General features: G+C 39.7%; 1 protein-coding gene across 1 annotated transcript in view; it reads right to left on the bottom strand.

Annotated features, from left to right (window-relative positions):
- The window catches only part of POU6F2 (POU class 6 homeobox 2), a 295,043-nt gene that overhangs the window by 48,235 nt on the left and 231,330 nt on the right, over positions 1 to 15,478 (bottom strand). Inside the window, exon 6 of the mRNA XM_071560682.1 lies at positions 2,093 to 2,236. Coding sequence (XP_071416783.1) covers positions 2,093 to 2,236 — 144 coding nt within the window. The remainder of the gene's footprint in view (positions 1 to 2,092; positions 2,237 to 15,478) is intronic.

The following is a 15,478-nucleotide window of genomic DNA, read 5'->3' as shown; positions in this document are numbered from 1 at the left end:
CTGGGCTCTAAGTAACATGTATTTAGGCTGAATATTATAAAAATGGATGTTATATTACACACTTATTATCAATATTTATCTGTGTTGTGGCAAGGTCTGCAGTACTGATTGTAAACCAAGAACATTTGTAAAAGAAGTAATAAAAACACAACCCTAATTTAACTAAACAAGCAGTTAGATGCTGTCATTTTACCCAACAATAGGGAAGGTTCTTCCTTTCTCTGCAACCTGTGGAATTATTGGACTTTACATTAAGTCTGGAATAAACAAGGCTGAGCCTGAGGGAATCGATAGTTTCATTCAGTGATATCTTCACAGTAGTAATTTTTTAAAACATACAATGAATGGCCACACACCTCTTATGTCTTCTGTAGAGAACATGTAAAGGGAAAACTATCAAAAAACTAGCTTGGGTTTTTATCCTCAGCTCTCACAAAGAACTTCTTTGGTGTCCAGTGCCTCATGTGAGTGGGAACCACTTCTGGAGCACAGACAGAAACAAGCAGGTTGGAGCTGATCTGACTATGAGTTATGGGTATTATAACCAACTTTTCTTCCAAACCAATACCCCATCCCTCCAGAAATCTTAATAGGCTTTTGAGAGCCTCCATTTAAAGCTGGCTGCATAAAATGATGCTTTGATGAAAAGGGATTGAAACAAGGGTTAAAGTAGACATTGAAAGGTTATTGTAGAGGGCACATTGTTCATACAATCCTCCTTTAATATGTGTGGTGTGCACCTGCGATAAGATGATTCATTAGATAAGGCCTCACTTTGACAAGCTCCATCGTTCAACCCTCGGGGTAGTGATGGAACAATTCTGCACCCACCCAGGAAATATAACAAGGTCAGCATTTTTTTTCCTGGGACTTGGATGGTGATAGTGAAACCAAGGAAGCGTCTTTGTTCATGTGTTATGTTAAAAAAAAGGTGGGTGGAGGGGTTTCCTATAAATTGTTGGCTTCTATTTTTTAATGGGCCAAAATAAAAAACATCACCTCAACTGTCCCAATTAACTAACATGGTAACAGCAAATTACCAGGAAAAAAAGCTGCTCTTCATTTTTTTCTCCCCCCTAGTAAACAATAAGAGTAGAAACTAAACTTTGGATCCACACATCATCCAAGCTGCATCATTTCAGTAAATATTTTCCAGGGCCTAACATCCACATAAACACTGTGGATATCACTGTATGCCCAATTTGTAGCATTTAGAATAATGACATTCAAATTACTCAGTTACTGGGTACAGTCATAAGTTATATTGACAGATTTGTTGCAATGAAGCAAGTCATTGTGTTAATTTTAGTCCTAGTAAATGCAATAAAGAATGACAGTGGTCACTTAAGCATGCTGCATCAAAGGAATTATATATATATATATATGGAGTCAGATGCATATCTTTCTGCATCATATAAAGACTAAAACTGAAATCGTTTGAACAACTAAACAGTTCCAAAATGCAGATAATGCACAATCTGCCTCTTAGAGGCACTGGCACTTCAACATCGTTCAAGTTTCCTGTTTGGAAAATTTTCTTTAAACCAAAAAACTCTCCCAAATTTGCATTTCCAGGCTGGCAGATTCATTGCACATTGCTTAACACAAGGTAATAAGCAAATGAGAAAGCCACCCAGCTAAATCCATCCCAGATACTTCATTATATTTTGTGTTCCTTTACTTAAAACATTTAATATCTTTTTATAAATGAAGTAATACAGAAATGCTACAGAAATGCACCAAAGTGTAGCCCAGCACCACTTTAACACAGTTGCCTGTTACCAGGCATGTGTGAGTGGAAGAGGACAGTGGGATGTCTAAGAATTACAGGGATCTGGACTTTCCAAACACCACAGCATTGCACTACTGTGATCTTTTCAAAGGGTTGCATTGAAATAAAACAAACCCCGAGTCCTTTCCAGGCTGAAAACACTGTCTGACAGTTCCTGACTTCCTCCTGGTTCTCTGATTTGCCATTTCTTACCTCGTCTGGCCAGTCAATATTTATTTATCCCCAATACGCACATGGAACTCCCTCATGCCCTAAGCCCAGCCAGGCATCAGGATTCCCTGGGGCTTGCCTTGCACTCACCTGTCCCTGGGCATTAGTGACGAGCTGCCCCGTGACACCCTGAAGGCTGGAGAGGGCACTGCCAAAGGCCTGTGAGCTGGCCAGGGAGCCCATGGCGGCGGCGGCAGCGGCGGCGGCTTGGCTGGCCAGGGGCGGATTCACCAGCTGGAAAAGAGGGAAAGAGAGAGCATGGAAACCCCATCATGGACACAGAGACAGGGGAATGGAGCGGGGGTTCACCAACTGGAAAAGAGGGAAAGAAAAGACCATGGGAAACCCCACCATGGACACAGAAACAGGGGAATGGGGGAAAATGGGGCGGGGGTTCACCAGCTGGAAAATAGGGAAACAGAGAGAGCATGGGAACCCCACCATGGACACAGAGAAAGGGCAATTCACCAGCTGGAAAAGAGGGAATGAGAGAGAGCATGGGAAACCCCACCATGGACACAGAGATAGGGGACTGGGAAAGGGATTGCATCAAACACTGACTGCTCCCAGAGCTTGAGTAGTTCCGAGAGGATCTTATTCCTGGGGCTTTGACAATGAATAGTTTTAAAAAAGGTAGAGGAAATTCCATGTTAATGTTGAATAATAAAATTCTCTTTTTGAACCTTATGTTTTTCTTCTTTTTTTTTTTTCCCTAATCGAATTATGCTTGATGTGTTTCTTTAGGTTCAATGTGCTAATGCCACAGGTGTAGCAGACAAATATTGCTGTAAACATTAACATTTGATTGGAATGGGAGTGCAATATTTACTTGGGGATATTCAGAATAGAAACTAATTTACTAATGACCCCAGAAACAAGAAAAAAAATGCAAATTCATTTTTACCATTGAAGAATTGTTCCCAACAACTGTTCTCAAGAATTGTTCTCAACATCTGGATAAATCACAGCAGAAGACTCAACCTTGTGATTAAGTTTGGTAGAAATCAACTAAAAATTCAAAATTAATTTGCAAAATATGATACTAAGCAACTTACTGCTTCGTAGCAGTGAATGATTAACTTAAGGCTCATAAATTTTCAGGAAATGGGTTGCACTGCCTGTTTTAGTCAGTTCTACCTGAGTGCTCCACAGAAAGCACAATCATGGCTTTCACCTTCATGGGAACCCAACAGGCCAACACCCCCATCAACATTTGTGTTTAGCAAACATACAAAATGTGTGTTCTTCTGCCAGAATCCAAAGTCCTCTGGGATACAGCTTTTCCACTGGATTATTGTGAAGTTTCTATTTTCTTGTCCTTTTCTGGGAATAAGAAACTGAACCAAGCACACAGGGATGACAGTAAGAAAAAAGTAAATGTTAGGAACCATCATCATTAGGACAGCTGTATCGAGAACAATCAAACTGAATTCAAGAGGCTGAAAATATAGTTTAAAGTGGGTTTGCCTCCTAAAAATCACTGCATTACAGTAGAACTTGCAAAATGCACATTAGCAGAAAACAGCAGCCACGAGTTTGAGGGGGAAAAGAGTCTTGGAAAATACTGGAGCTCAGCAAAGCTTAAGGTTTGAGCTGATATTAGTAGGAGTTTTAAGCCCTCAGATGATGAGCAAATTATCAATTCTATGGAAATGGAGAGCAACAGACACCAGTAAGGGATGCACTTCACAGAGAGGCTCTGCTTCAAAATAGGCTATGAAAAATTAATCAGTGATTAGTAGATGTTTTAAGCATGTTACAGATATGAGTGGTGTGTATGCTATAGATGTTTAGAAGCTCATCAATAGAAGATGTCAGATATGGTTATAATCTATGCTTATAAGAAACCTACTTGTCTGTTGGACATTGCAAAATCCACAATTGATTGGTCATACATTAAAACATCTATTAATCATTCATTAGCCCTTCATGAAGTATTTATAAATGGAACCTTGATATAAAGTGTTGCTTAAAGGGGTGCCTTGAGCACATCCAATCCCTCTAGAAATTGTAAAGTAAATAAAGATTAGTAGCGATGCCAGATGGAAAAGATGACATTGTTTGGAGGAAGTACTTTGATTTTGAAAAAATTGTTACAAGAATCTCTAAAAGCAGTTCTGCAGCATCCTATGGCAAGAGAACCAAGCAGGAATTGAACACAAAGAGGGGGGACACTGCACAGAGTGCCTGCTGGCAGCCCCGAGGGGCTGTGGGGAGAGCACAGTGACCAAGTCCCCCAGTGCAGACAGCAAACAATCCATGGAGAGCACAGGGAGGGAGCCCAGACCAGCTGCAGGCACTGGAACAGTTACTTGGGGAACATAAATAACATTGTGAAGCTGGAAACCACAAAGAGTTAAAACCTTCTAAAAATCAGACTATCATCTTCCAGAATCTCTTTTCCATTTTTCTTGCTCCAGTTTTCAAAAAATGTACATTTTAAAATACAACAATAAAATTTAATTACAACAAACCCTGGAGACACTCAGGATTGCTTTTAGTTGCATCCCAGAGATAAGCTACTTATTAAAAATGATGGCAGAGGCTGTGATATGCATAGGTACCCTGCATAGTGCCATGTTCCAGGAAAAAGCACAGTGAATGGGCCAAGTCACAGGGTAAGAGACTTCCAAGTGCATATAAAACCATCCCTATCTATTCATAAGTCTGATTAAAAAGGAGAAGATGCATTTTCTTTGACTGCTTTGGGGAGCTGTTGACGTCGAGTTGTGCTCTGTTAAATTGACCCCTTTTACACCACAGAAAACCCAGGGATGGAGAAATGCATCTCATTTCACTAGGTCTGGACACCAGGGTAACACATCGAATCTTCCTTTTATTTTAAAAATAAGATCTCTGACTTGAGAGGCTTATGCTATTTCTCAGTACAGGTTGGATCCCTAAGAATACTTACTGGAAATATTAGAAATATATTCTGAAAAATGCCACAAAGGGCTCTTCCCATTTTGCTTCTACACTCAAATAATGATTTGATTTTAAAGGCAGAAACGTTGGGAGCTGTGAATTCCAGTGCCCCAATTCCTGCTCCCACTCAAAACACCTGCCATAATTCCAGGTATTAGTGATCTTGGTTTAAAGTGACAGTTCTCTTAAGGATGCCTCTGCTAATGACAAGATTACATGAGGAAGCAAACTTTGTAAGAAAGAATGTTCTAAGAACTGAGTAGGTTTAGGACATTTTTCTGCATTCTCAAAGCTGAACTTTTAAGGTAAAGCACATGAAAATTGTGCTGCAGTGACTCAGTAAAAGCAGAAGATATTCCAGTGCAGGAAATAGAACTCACACAAACAAAACTAACCTGGGAAATGATGGGGCTTGAAATAGGCACTGCTCACAAGATCCTAAAGCTGTGCCATGTGACACTATTTGATAACCTACACAGTAATTTTATTTTTCCTGTAAAGGGCATATCTTACTGAACTTTCACCCTCCTGGTCTGGAAAGCAAAGGGCCAGTTTTACTCATTACAATAACACTCATTCAAGAAATATAAAGAAAAAGCCAAACAGTTTTACTGATGAAAAGCTAAATTTCAGGAAGCCAGAGCACCATATGAAACAATGGGCCTGTAACCTGAAAGGTGAAGTCACTTTATCCAGTGCCAGGACACAGATCTTGTGTGTTTTCTAGAGGGCCTGGGGAGGAGTGAAGGTGTGTCTGGATGAAAGGACATGTTGGGAGAAAGAGCAAGCACAGCTTCATTTTACAAAAGAGTATTGGTGTTTTCCAGGCAGAATGTTAAAGAAATCGTATTTCTGGATAGTTTCTAGGGATCAGATTAGTGTAGAAAAGTAGTATATTTAAACAGAGACCAAGAGATCCTCAGTCTCCTCTTCTCTGGCAATCTTTTTGTAGGAAGCATCACACTGTAGGTGAGCTACTGAGATTGTCTGCCTAAACCTTTTCAAGGGAAAACAGAAATACCTCTAAAAGTCAGAAAGAATTCAGCAATGGCTCTCAATCAGAAACACATGACATTTTTTGTTTGCCATAATAAGTGAAAATTGGTCACAGAAATGGAATATTCTATCAGCATGGCATTTGCTTTTGTAGGAATTTTTAATCAAGATGATGGCAGAGAAGCAGAGAATTCCCACCCAGATACTCATCTACTTGGGTTCTAAACATGGAGGAATTGAGAGAAAAGGGCAGTTTCCCTGGAAGTCCCAGGTAACTCGTCAAATTTTTTACACAGTATTAATGCTTATATTCTCAACTGTTTTCAGTTTCCATGTATATCTTGCACTAGTTGATAGTTCCCTGAACTTACATTAAATCTCCCCGTCCCTGAAGGAATTTTAAAAAATGACACTGGAAAGATTGTTTCCCCTTAATCCTATGAAAGCACCCAGCTATCCCAGCAATGAGGACCAAATTAATGTTTGTAATAACCAAAAAGAAGATCACCTCTTAGCACTCATATAGAATTTTGTGGCCAAATTTTGCAATGGTTGTTGCCTGAGCTCTGTCAATTTAATTTACTTTTAGGGTCTTAAGTAAAAATAAGTCAAATTTTCAAAAACCATGTGAACATGCAGATCCCAAGAAAGCCAAGAGAGGATACATCAGTAACATAAAACAAAAGAAGTCCATTTCACCCAAAGAGATGCTATGAGAACATATTTTGGAAACCCTGTGTGTGTCACTTATCTGTTAGATTTTTTTTTTTATGTTGACCTTCCCCTCTCTCCCTTTTTGTTTATGTAATAGGTTAATTACAACATTTAACATTCATAAATGACCATCAGGGTAAAATGTCTAATAAAATGGCTGTCACAGAGTCTAATCATGCATAACTCTTTGCAAACATGCCCAGCAGGCAAATCCCAAATTAGGAAAAAAAAATTAAACCTGTCAACGCTTGGTTTTTGTGCACTGCTGTGATATGATCAACCTACAAACTACACAATGTAATTCTATCTCCAGACCCATTCAGCAATGCCTGGTTATTTCACAACTGCACAGGTTTGTATTTGTAGATGGTTGGAGTTCCCACCAGGCTGCTAAACATGGATATGCACAAACATCAGAAGTGTATGTGCAGGACACAGCACAGAGACAGGGACAAAAGCAGCAGCGACTTGACAGAGACACTTAAAATATCTGGTTCTCACAGATACTTATTCTGCTCATTATATACATTTATTGTGGCTGAGCTCTCTGCTGTCTAAATCTGGGCTGAATTTCCTATCAGAAGGGAGCACTGACAGCAGCATCGCTGATGTGACGTGACTTGGCTCGATGAGACGCGACACGACCTGGGGTGGTTCATGGGAGCCTTGAGATGACATGGAGTGGGGGATGCACAAGGGCAGGGGAGAATGCACAGAGGCAGAGGAGGATGTACAAGGGCAGGGGAGGATGCACAGGGGCAGAGGAGGATGTACAAGGGCAGGGGAGGATGCACAGGGGCAGGGGAGGATGCTCAGGGGCAGGGGAGGATGCAGAAGGGCAGAGAAGGATGCAGAAGGGCAGGGGAGGATGCACGAGGGCAGGGGAGGATGTACAAGGGCAGGGGAGGATGCACAAAATTTCTCACATCTTTGTAAACAAGGTGCTGCTGGTCAAATTGGAACCAGGCTGAAAAACTACACTAGCAATCTAAACTCAGTTGGTTAAACTTGGTTGCAATAATGCCAAGGTCATGGGTTCAATCCCCTGTATGGGCCATTGACTTAAGAGTTGGACTCAATGATCCTTGTGGGTCCCTTCCAACTCAGAATAGTCTGTGAGTCTGTGATTCTGTGACATCATTCCCACGGCCCTTGGCCAAAGACACTGCAGATATGAAAAATGAAAAACATATTAGGGCACAAGCAAAGGTTGAGTGGAAACCACACCAGCCATTTCACTTCTGCTCTGTTAGTGGCAGATAGAACAGAGAGAAAAGGAAACTAGAAGAAAGGGATCCTCCTTAGGTCTAATCCCATGAGATAAAATAAATCAAAGGTGTCAGCATGTCTGAGGTTATCTTACATTTTTACCAAAAAGATGAGTGAATATATTAAATATATTTAATATATTTAAATATAAATAACTATAAAATGTAGCTGACCGTCTCCTTTAGCAGCTGCTCTGTAGTTACAGACTGCCCACAGACTCTTGTCCTGTAGGTTCCTGGCTGTCCACATTTATAACTTACAAGTTTGAAATGCTCCAGATCCATTTAAGCTGACACACACTGACCCAAATTTTAGTTAAACAGAGGCATCTTAATTTTGTCTGGTAAGTTGCTTTTATGTTTATGTAGTCTTTAAAATATCTGAAACTGTTTATTTTATACATTATATAAACATACCGTAAACAAACAACATCTGACTTCATGAAATTTTGCATCTCTAATAACCATAAATTGTACTGGTACTCATAAAAAAGGAATAAAAAAAACAATGATCTGAATTCTCTGACTTTCTGAAGTAGTTCCCAAGAATGAAAGCAAAGAGCATCTTCTCAACTTTCTGAACAGGGCTGCAACTCAGCTCATTTTGTGTTGATTAGTTCCTTGGTTCCTGTGTTTGTCTATTTTAGAATGATTTATCTGGCTTCTGAAAGATGCTTTCCCCACAAGAAAAATGGTTACTTCAGGGCTCCCTTGCTGCTAAAAAAATGAACTCTTATCCAAAGGAAATTGCCATCTGTCTTCTCGGATAAGAGCCCAGCACTGGGGTCTCAGTGATCCAGCCTCTGTGGAAAGTGTGTCAACTGTGAGACACATCAAATTAATCTCCTCAATCTAAAACATTTATTTGCCTTTCATTTGAATCTGTGACTGGCATGTGCACATGCAAATATGACCATTTGCTTATACAAATGTTAAAAATGCAATGTGAGGTCACACCGTGTTAATACGATGCTTCATGTTGAGTATTGGAGAAAATATTTCTGCAAGTTTTCTTTTCCAGGAGAATATGCCATCTTAGTGTACAAGCCTGGAACTGTTTATTCAAATATTCATTTTAAAAACCAAACTTTTAGGTACAGACCTCTTTTGCCCTTTGAGAAATAAATCCTACTCAATAGTTAGGGACACATTACTAATTGAGAATATATATAAGGTTTCTTTAAAAATTCTACTTCTGCTGCTCTGAAAATATCCTGAAAATACATCAGGATACTTCTATTTAATTTGTAATGTAATAGCATCACTAAATAGGTCTGCTTTCATGTAAGCAAAGTGCTTATTACACTGAAGTCTCCTTGACTTCAATGAACAAGAGATCAGTGAACAAGACCAGATCTAAAACTGGAACTATGTGGAATATTTTTCTTTTCACTGATCTCAGCTCCAAACTGGACCTTACCAAATGCACTGATGTCATACAAGGTTGAAGAATAATGCAGATGCTCCTGAAGGCAGAGGACAGATTGCTGTCAGAGCTGCAGGGCAGTCCAAAATCCAAATCTGGCTCTGCATACAGGTACCTGGGAAGCTGCAAGGATTTCATCTCTGTGGTTACATCAGTTCACCCCAAAGTCGAAATGACATAAACAGCCTAATGATACCATGGGTTTGAGAAGTTCTCTTTGTTTTCCAGGGAATATCAAATCAGTTGAGAACCTGATTTTGAATCAACATTCGAGTTTTGCTGATATGTCAGCATATAAACTGACGTTTGAGAAGTGTGAATAAAGTTGAAGGAAACATTGAATTTGAAAACCTTGAAGTCAAAGCCACATTTCCAATAAAATCAATGTAAGAGGTGAATGATATCCACAGAAACAAGCAAGCTGAGTCAAAGTCTGTGAAAGGAAAGAGTATGCAAAAAGGATTTTGGGGACCCCTAAGCAGGATACTGTTAACCTTTTCCTTAGGACACTGTTTTATTCCTTTCACACAGTTCAGAGTGTGCAGTGGTGGGCTGTGAACATGAGGGACCTTGTTCTCCTGTTTTCTCTTTTTTAATTTTAAATTTTTTTGGCTTGTTTTTTTGGTTTTGGGGTTTTTTTTGATTGTTGTTGGTTGGGTTTGTTATTCCTGTTTTCATAACCCATCCATGTCCCACCTTTCTTGTGATTCCTCCCTGGGTTTTACTTTTTGGGATGGGTATAAATTTTTTTTCCCAGTGATAGACCCTATTTCTGTTTCACCTTTTTTGCTCCTTTTCTCTGATCTTTTCTCCCCTTTCAGCCCCTTTGCTCATGTCACTCTGAATCCAATCACAAGAGGTTTCCTTATGGGAGTTCACACCCAGCTGTGAAAGCAGCAAATCTCTTGTCCATATTAACTCCTAATCTGAATCCACTGTCCATATTAACTCCTAATCTGAATCCACTGTCCATATTAATTCCCAATCAATTTCAAAGCTGTATTTGAAACTCACATATTTCACCTCAGCAAAATCAAAATAACGTCAAGTTGCCAACAGCAAATGAAACTTGAAAATACAATTAAAACCATATAGGCTGGGAATGTGTTGTTTCTGAGGCCTTTGCAATTGTCACCGTGCCAGGCACTATAAATTGATGGCAAGAGGGATATGAAACTGAGATCCTCTTATAACAAAAGCAGAGCTCCATATTGCTCCAGGTAACAGAAGAACTCTCAGCTGAATGTGAGTGATGACTGCAAGTATAAACTGTGTGATTTTTTTTTTCTTTTTGCTGCAAGGATCAATTCCAAATTTGTTAAAATCTGGTGCTGAAATCCTGCAAGGACTTCTTAGTTAGGCTGCATGCAATCCTAACACAGCCCTGGATAAATCTGAGGGTTTGTGTTCCTGTGTTCTTGTGCATTTGATTTTTCTGTTTCACAGATAAAGTCAGGGTGTGACCTTATACTGACCATTATACACAAGATCACATGGAAATATTAATTTCTCCCTGTGGAGATATTGTGTTTTAAACAAAGGACATGGTAAAGTTTAGCTCCTGTCACCCCCCCCTTTTTTTTTTTTGTGTGTGTGTGTGGAAGCAGAATGTCAGAAATAAAGCCTGGGTTATTACTCAATATCTGCTACTGGGTGAATGCATAGCCTGAGGAAACTAATTACCATTTACAATAAATAATTTCCTCCATATTTATTATCAATGGAAATCTACTCATAGACATTCAGCCAAGGAATTCTGCCATATGAGTGAAAATATGTACTATCTTCCACCTGCAGCTCAGCTTACAACCCCAATGTCTGTAGCTTTTTCATTAAATTCATTATTGCTTTATTGTACCTAGGCTCTTGTTCTTCCATAAGGCACTGTCAATAGACAGACAGATGAATTTCTTCATGTTCTAAGTATTTTCTACTTTTATCTGTTGACTGGATTCACAAAATATTTATGGGCCCTGTAGCAATTCTTGTGCTTTACAAAACAAGGGATGGTTGGTGGGTTTTTTGTGCTAAAAATAACATTAAGTTCCAGGTTCTTGGTCTGATTCTGATTTCACTTCACCAGAATATAAATCTGATCTAATTTTAATGATGTCAGCAGAGCTGCAATTGGTTAAAATACAGAAACTATTGTCAGAATCAGTCCCTTCAGTTTCTTATGGGCTTCAAATCTGCAATAAGGAGGGAGAAGAAGGGAATGGGTCGCTCATTTGAAATACTAAAATTAGTTAATTGCTCTTATATTTTATTTAAATCAAGCAATCTCACCAAAGGGCCTGTGCATTTTGTCCTATTTTTTTTTGGCATTTATGCCCCTGTAAACTAGAGAAGATATTCCTTGAAGTTAGAAGCCAAAACATTTACACCTACAGCTGTGAAACGAATGGATTTTTCCGTTTGCAGCCTGAAAAATTTCCCTGAAACATCCTTCTCATCTCCTTAAGAAAAATAAAACAAAACAAAACCAACCAACCAAACAAAAAACCACAAACAATAACAAAACACAGTTCAGGCAGACCTCGAGTGGAAAAAAATGGAATATAAATAAATTTTAGGTCACCAGAAATATTTATTTCAGATAAAATGGTTTCTTGAAAGGGAACGCAAAATGGATCATCCTTGCAGATGGGTGTTTTATAAATTGAGTGGAAGTATTTGACTTTAAAAAAGTCATTCTTACATGCCTTTTCTTAATCTCATCCATTTGGCGTTGGGAGGAACATATCTATTTCCCTTCCTATTAGCCCACACCACCTTTGGAAAGGGTGAGGTGTGCAGACCTCTCTGCAGTTCCTGTACCAGTGGGTGCTGCTGGTCATTGTGTCACTAAAAGGGGCAAGTCAGGGGGCAGAAATGTTCTGGCAGGCACCTATTCAGACAATGCTGTTGTTCTAATGCCCCTCCAATGTGTCAGAAAACTGGATGGACCCGCCCAGGGGCTCTTTCACTGCCTATCACACCCTTAGTACCTGCACAGGCAGCAGGGCAAATGCTGCTTCTAAAACATGAGGCATGTGCTGTGTGCTTTCCAAACTTAAAGCTAAATATATCCCCTTGGAAAGGAAATGTCTTGGAAGGCACTCACATGTTGAAAACCACGCCAGAAGAAGGAAGAGCAGGAAAGGAATGGCCTGGGTTTAAGTCTGAATTAAGTGAACACACAATGAGTGTGCAGTTATTCTATGTTGAATTGTGTCGCCTTTCACCAGTGGCAATCGGCAGGCAGGGACCAACCCTCCTCCTGTCATCTCAGAGGGACAGACAGGGCTCTGGCCTGCAAAGGACCTGGTGATCACAGCCAGTCAGAGGAGAAAAACAAGATCAACAGCCTGAACTAAACCAGAAATTATTCCTTTTGTAGGGGTTGAGGAACCGGTGCTTTGGTTGTAGCTGTGAGAAAGAAACCTGAGCCTGCTAAAGGGGAATTTCCTTCCTTCCTCCTGAGGACCATGAGCCTGCTGAGCACTGCAGGTTGCTCAGACACCTGAACCAAGAATTATAGAATCATAGAATTATAGAATTGATTGGGTTGGAAAAGACCTCCAAGATCATCAAGTCCAACCCTTGGTCCAACTCCAGTCCCTTTACCAGATCATGGCACTCAGTGCCACGGCCAATTTCAGTTTAAAAACCTCCAGGGATGGGGAATCCACCCCCTCTCTGGGCAGCCCATTCCAATGCCTGAGCACTCTCTCTGCAAAGAACTTCTTCCTGATATCCAACTTAAAACTCCCCTGGCAGAGCTTGAGCCCGTGCCCCCTTGTCCTGTTGCTGAGTGCCTGGGAGAAGAGACCAACCCCCACCTGGCCAGAACTTCCCTTCAGGTAGTTCTAGACAGTGCTGAGGTCACCTCTGAGCCTCCTCTTCTCCAGGCTAAACACCCCCAGCCTCTCCCCACAGGACTCCCCATATACTTTCAGAAAGGGAGGGACAAGGGTCTATATGCCAAGGTCACTGTAACTCAAGGTTTTCCTGGCATTCCCATGGGTGAATCCCACACTCGGCGATATCACAAGGCTTCTTTTCCCCACTGGTCTGACAAAGACCTAAATTAATGCAGATTTATCTGATATACTGCTAGAACTCCCACATTTTCCCTTTCATTTTAAGAAAATCACGCTGCTTATTTAAATCAGTGTCTGTGAAACCAGATGTCTCTCTTTGTTCCTACTATTCATCCAAAAACAAAGTGCCTCTTAAGAGCCATCAGTGCAACAGGTGGAGTCTCACAGAGGTCAGTGTAATTGCACCAGTTTGGACCAAGGCAGAATTTAGTGCATTGGTGCTGGCTTGGGAAAAATAAATCAGAAACTTTATGGATATTAAAACCAGTGTTAAAACAGGGTGTTTTATACAGTAATTATAAGGTTATTTCTTAGTAATTCAATCTACCGAGGGTGAAAATATATCTTTTATTGCTGCCTATGATGGTAATAATTCTCTCTGGCATCTGTAAAAGCAACAATAGCTTTTCATTGATTTTGCTTAAAAGGAAAGTTCAGGGTTAGAAAATTAGTATTTCATGTGGAAACAAGAAAAACTTTCCAAAGTATATGTGATGGAAAGAGTAATAATTATGTTTGAGGAGGAAGGAAATCTTGTGATTAGGGTCTCTGGGTAGATACCTGTAAACCTCACATGAGGTCCAATCCTTCGATGTATTTTCATTCCTTTCACTTCCTGTCTGAAAAATAAAATAAATAATAAAACTCCCTTTCTTTCACCTTTGTTTTCTCATTAGATAAACACCTGGAAGTCCATTGACACTGAATTACAAATGCACATGCACCCAACTAAGCCAAGATCAAAGCTAAACCAAATTTTCTTATTTCAGGGTAAATCTGCATATAGGTTCTATCTTTCTGTTCACTACACAGTACCAGTGATTTATGTATTTACATAGTATTTATATAAGTTCAGCAGTTTAACCACTGCCATAAAATACATCCAGGTAATACTAATGGAGCCCCAAAAATTCCTCTGTGGTACAGAAATGAATGAACATCCAAATCACTCACAAAGTTGCTCACAAAATGTAGGTCTTTTGCACATAAATAGTAAAAATAACCACAAACTGAACCCTGGCTTTACACAAGGAAACAGTAACTCCAGGAGAGCATACTGTGTATGTCAGGATTTGCTGCTCTTCATAAATTAATTGGCTCAACTTTGTTGGCTCAGAGTATCTCAGCACCCTGAATAAATGGAAGCCTTGTCTTGGCTCTGGAGTTGTGATCTGACAACAAATACATTATTTAGAAAATTTTACCATTAATGTTCTAGACACTTTTTGCAAGATCAATCAATTATGCATCTTGCCCCTGCAGTCGTGGGGAAATCCCTAATGCATCCCAACATTCCTTCTGGTTTTCTGTCTATTCACACTCTTGTAGTAAATATCACATGTGATACCTTTTTAGTCAGAGCCAAAACTGGGGGTGGAGCCTTTCCCAGGGTAACTCTACAGATAATATTTTAAGGGCAACTCTGGTTAAGAGTCTTCTCACAGAGCTGAGATGAATATCTAGTGCTTACTGTCTATTCTCTATAAATGCCCTGCATGGGATGTGTAGCAACAAAAGCAATGGGAAAAACGTGCATAAATAAATTCTTCTTGGGCTACCCTTGACCTCGAAAAGGAGGTAGAAGTTTGGAAAAGCCCAGTAAAGCTGGAGGCCTGGTCTTTGCTGACATCGGTGTAAGGAATGTTAAAGTCAAGCATGAACTATCAATTCAGGAACTTAAAAGCAAAAAAAGATGGACAAAGAACCAAATTACAGTAGTACAGAGCAAAAATGTAGCACTAAAGAGAAAGGAATGCCATGACAATGTTGTACGTGGAGCATATTTGCCAAACCTGTATCAAAAACCTCCTTAAAGTCAAATTACAGAAGATAACAGGCATAAAAGGAAAACTGAGAAAAAAAGGAATGTAAGAAAGAAATATGCAAGAGTAAATGCACAAATACAGGATTGCTCTATAAACTTTAATGAACAAATAATAGCCTACTATGGGAGACCATCTAATATAGGTGATAGGCTATATCAGAGAAAAAACAAGAGATATGCAATATATACACTTTGGAATGTTCTCATTACCCAAGCAGAACACAAGTTAAAAAAAGGATA

This window comes from Pithys albifrons, chromosome 7 (assembly GCF_047495875.1).
Source record: "Pithys albifrons albifrons isolate INPA30051 chromosome 7, PitAlb_v1, whole genome shotgun sequence".
NCBI lineage: Eukaryota > Metazoa > Chordata > Aves > Passeriformes > Thamnophilidae > Pithys > Pithys albifrons.
This window is presented reverse-complemented; position numbering and strand designations above follow the sequence as displayed.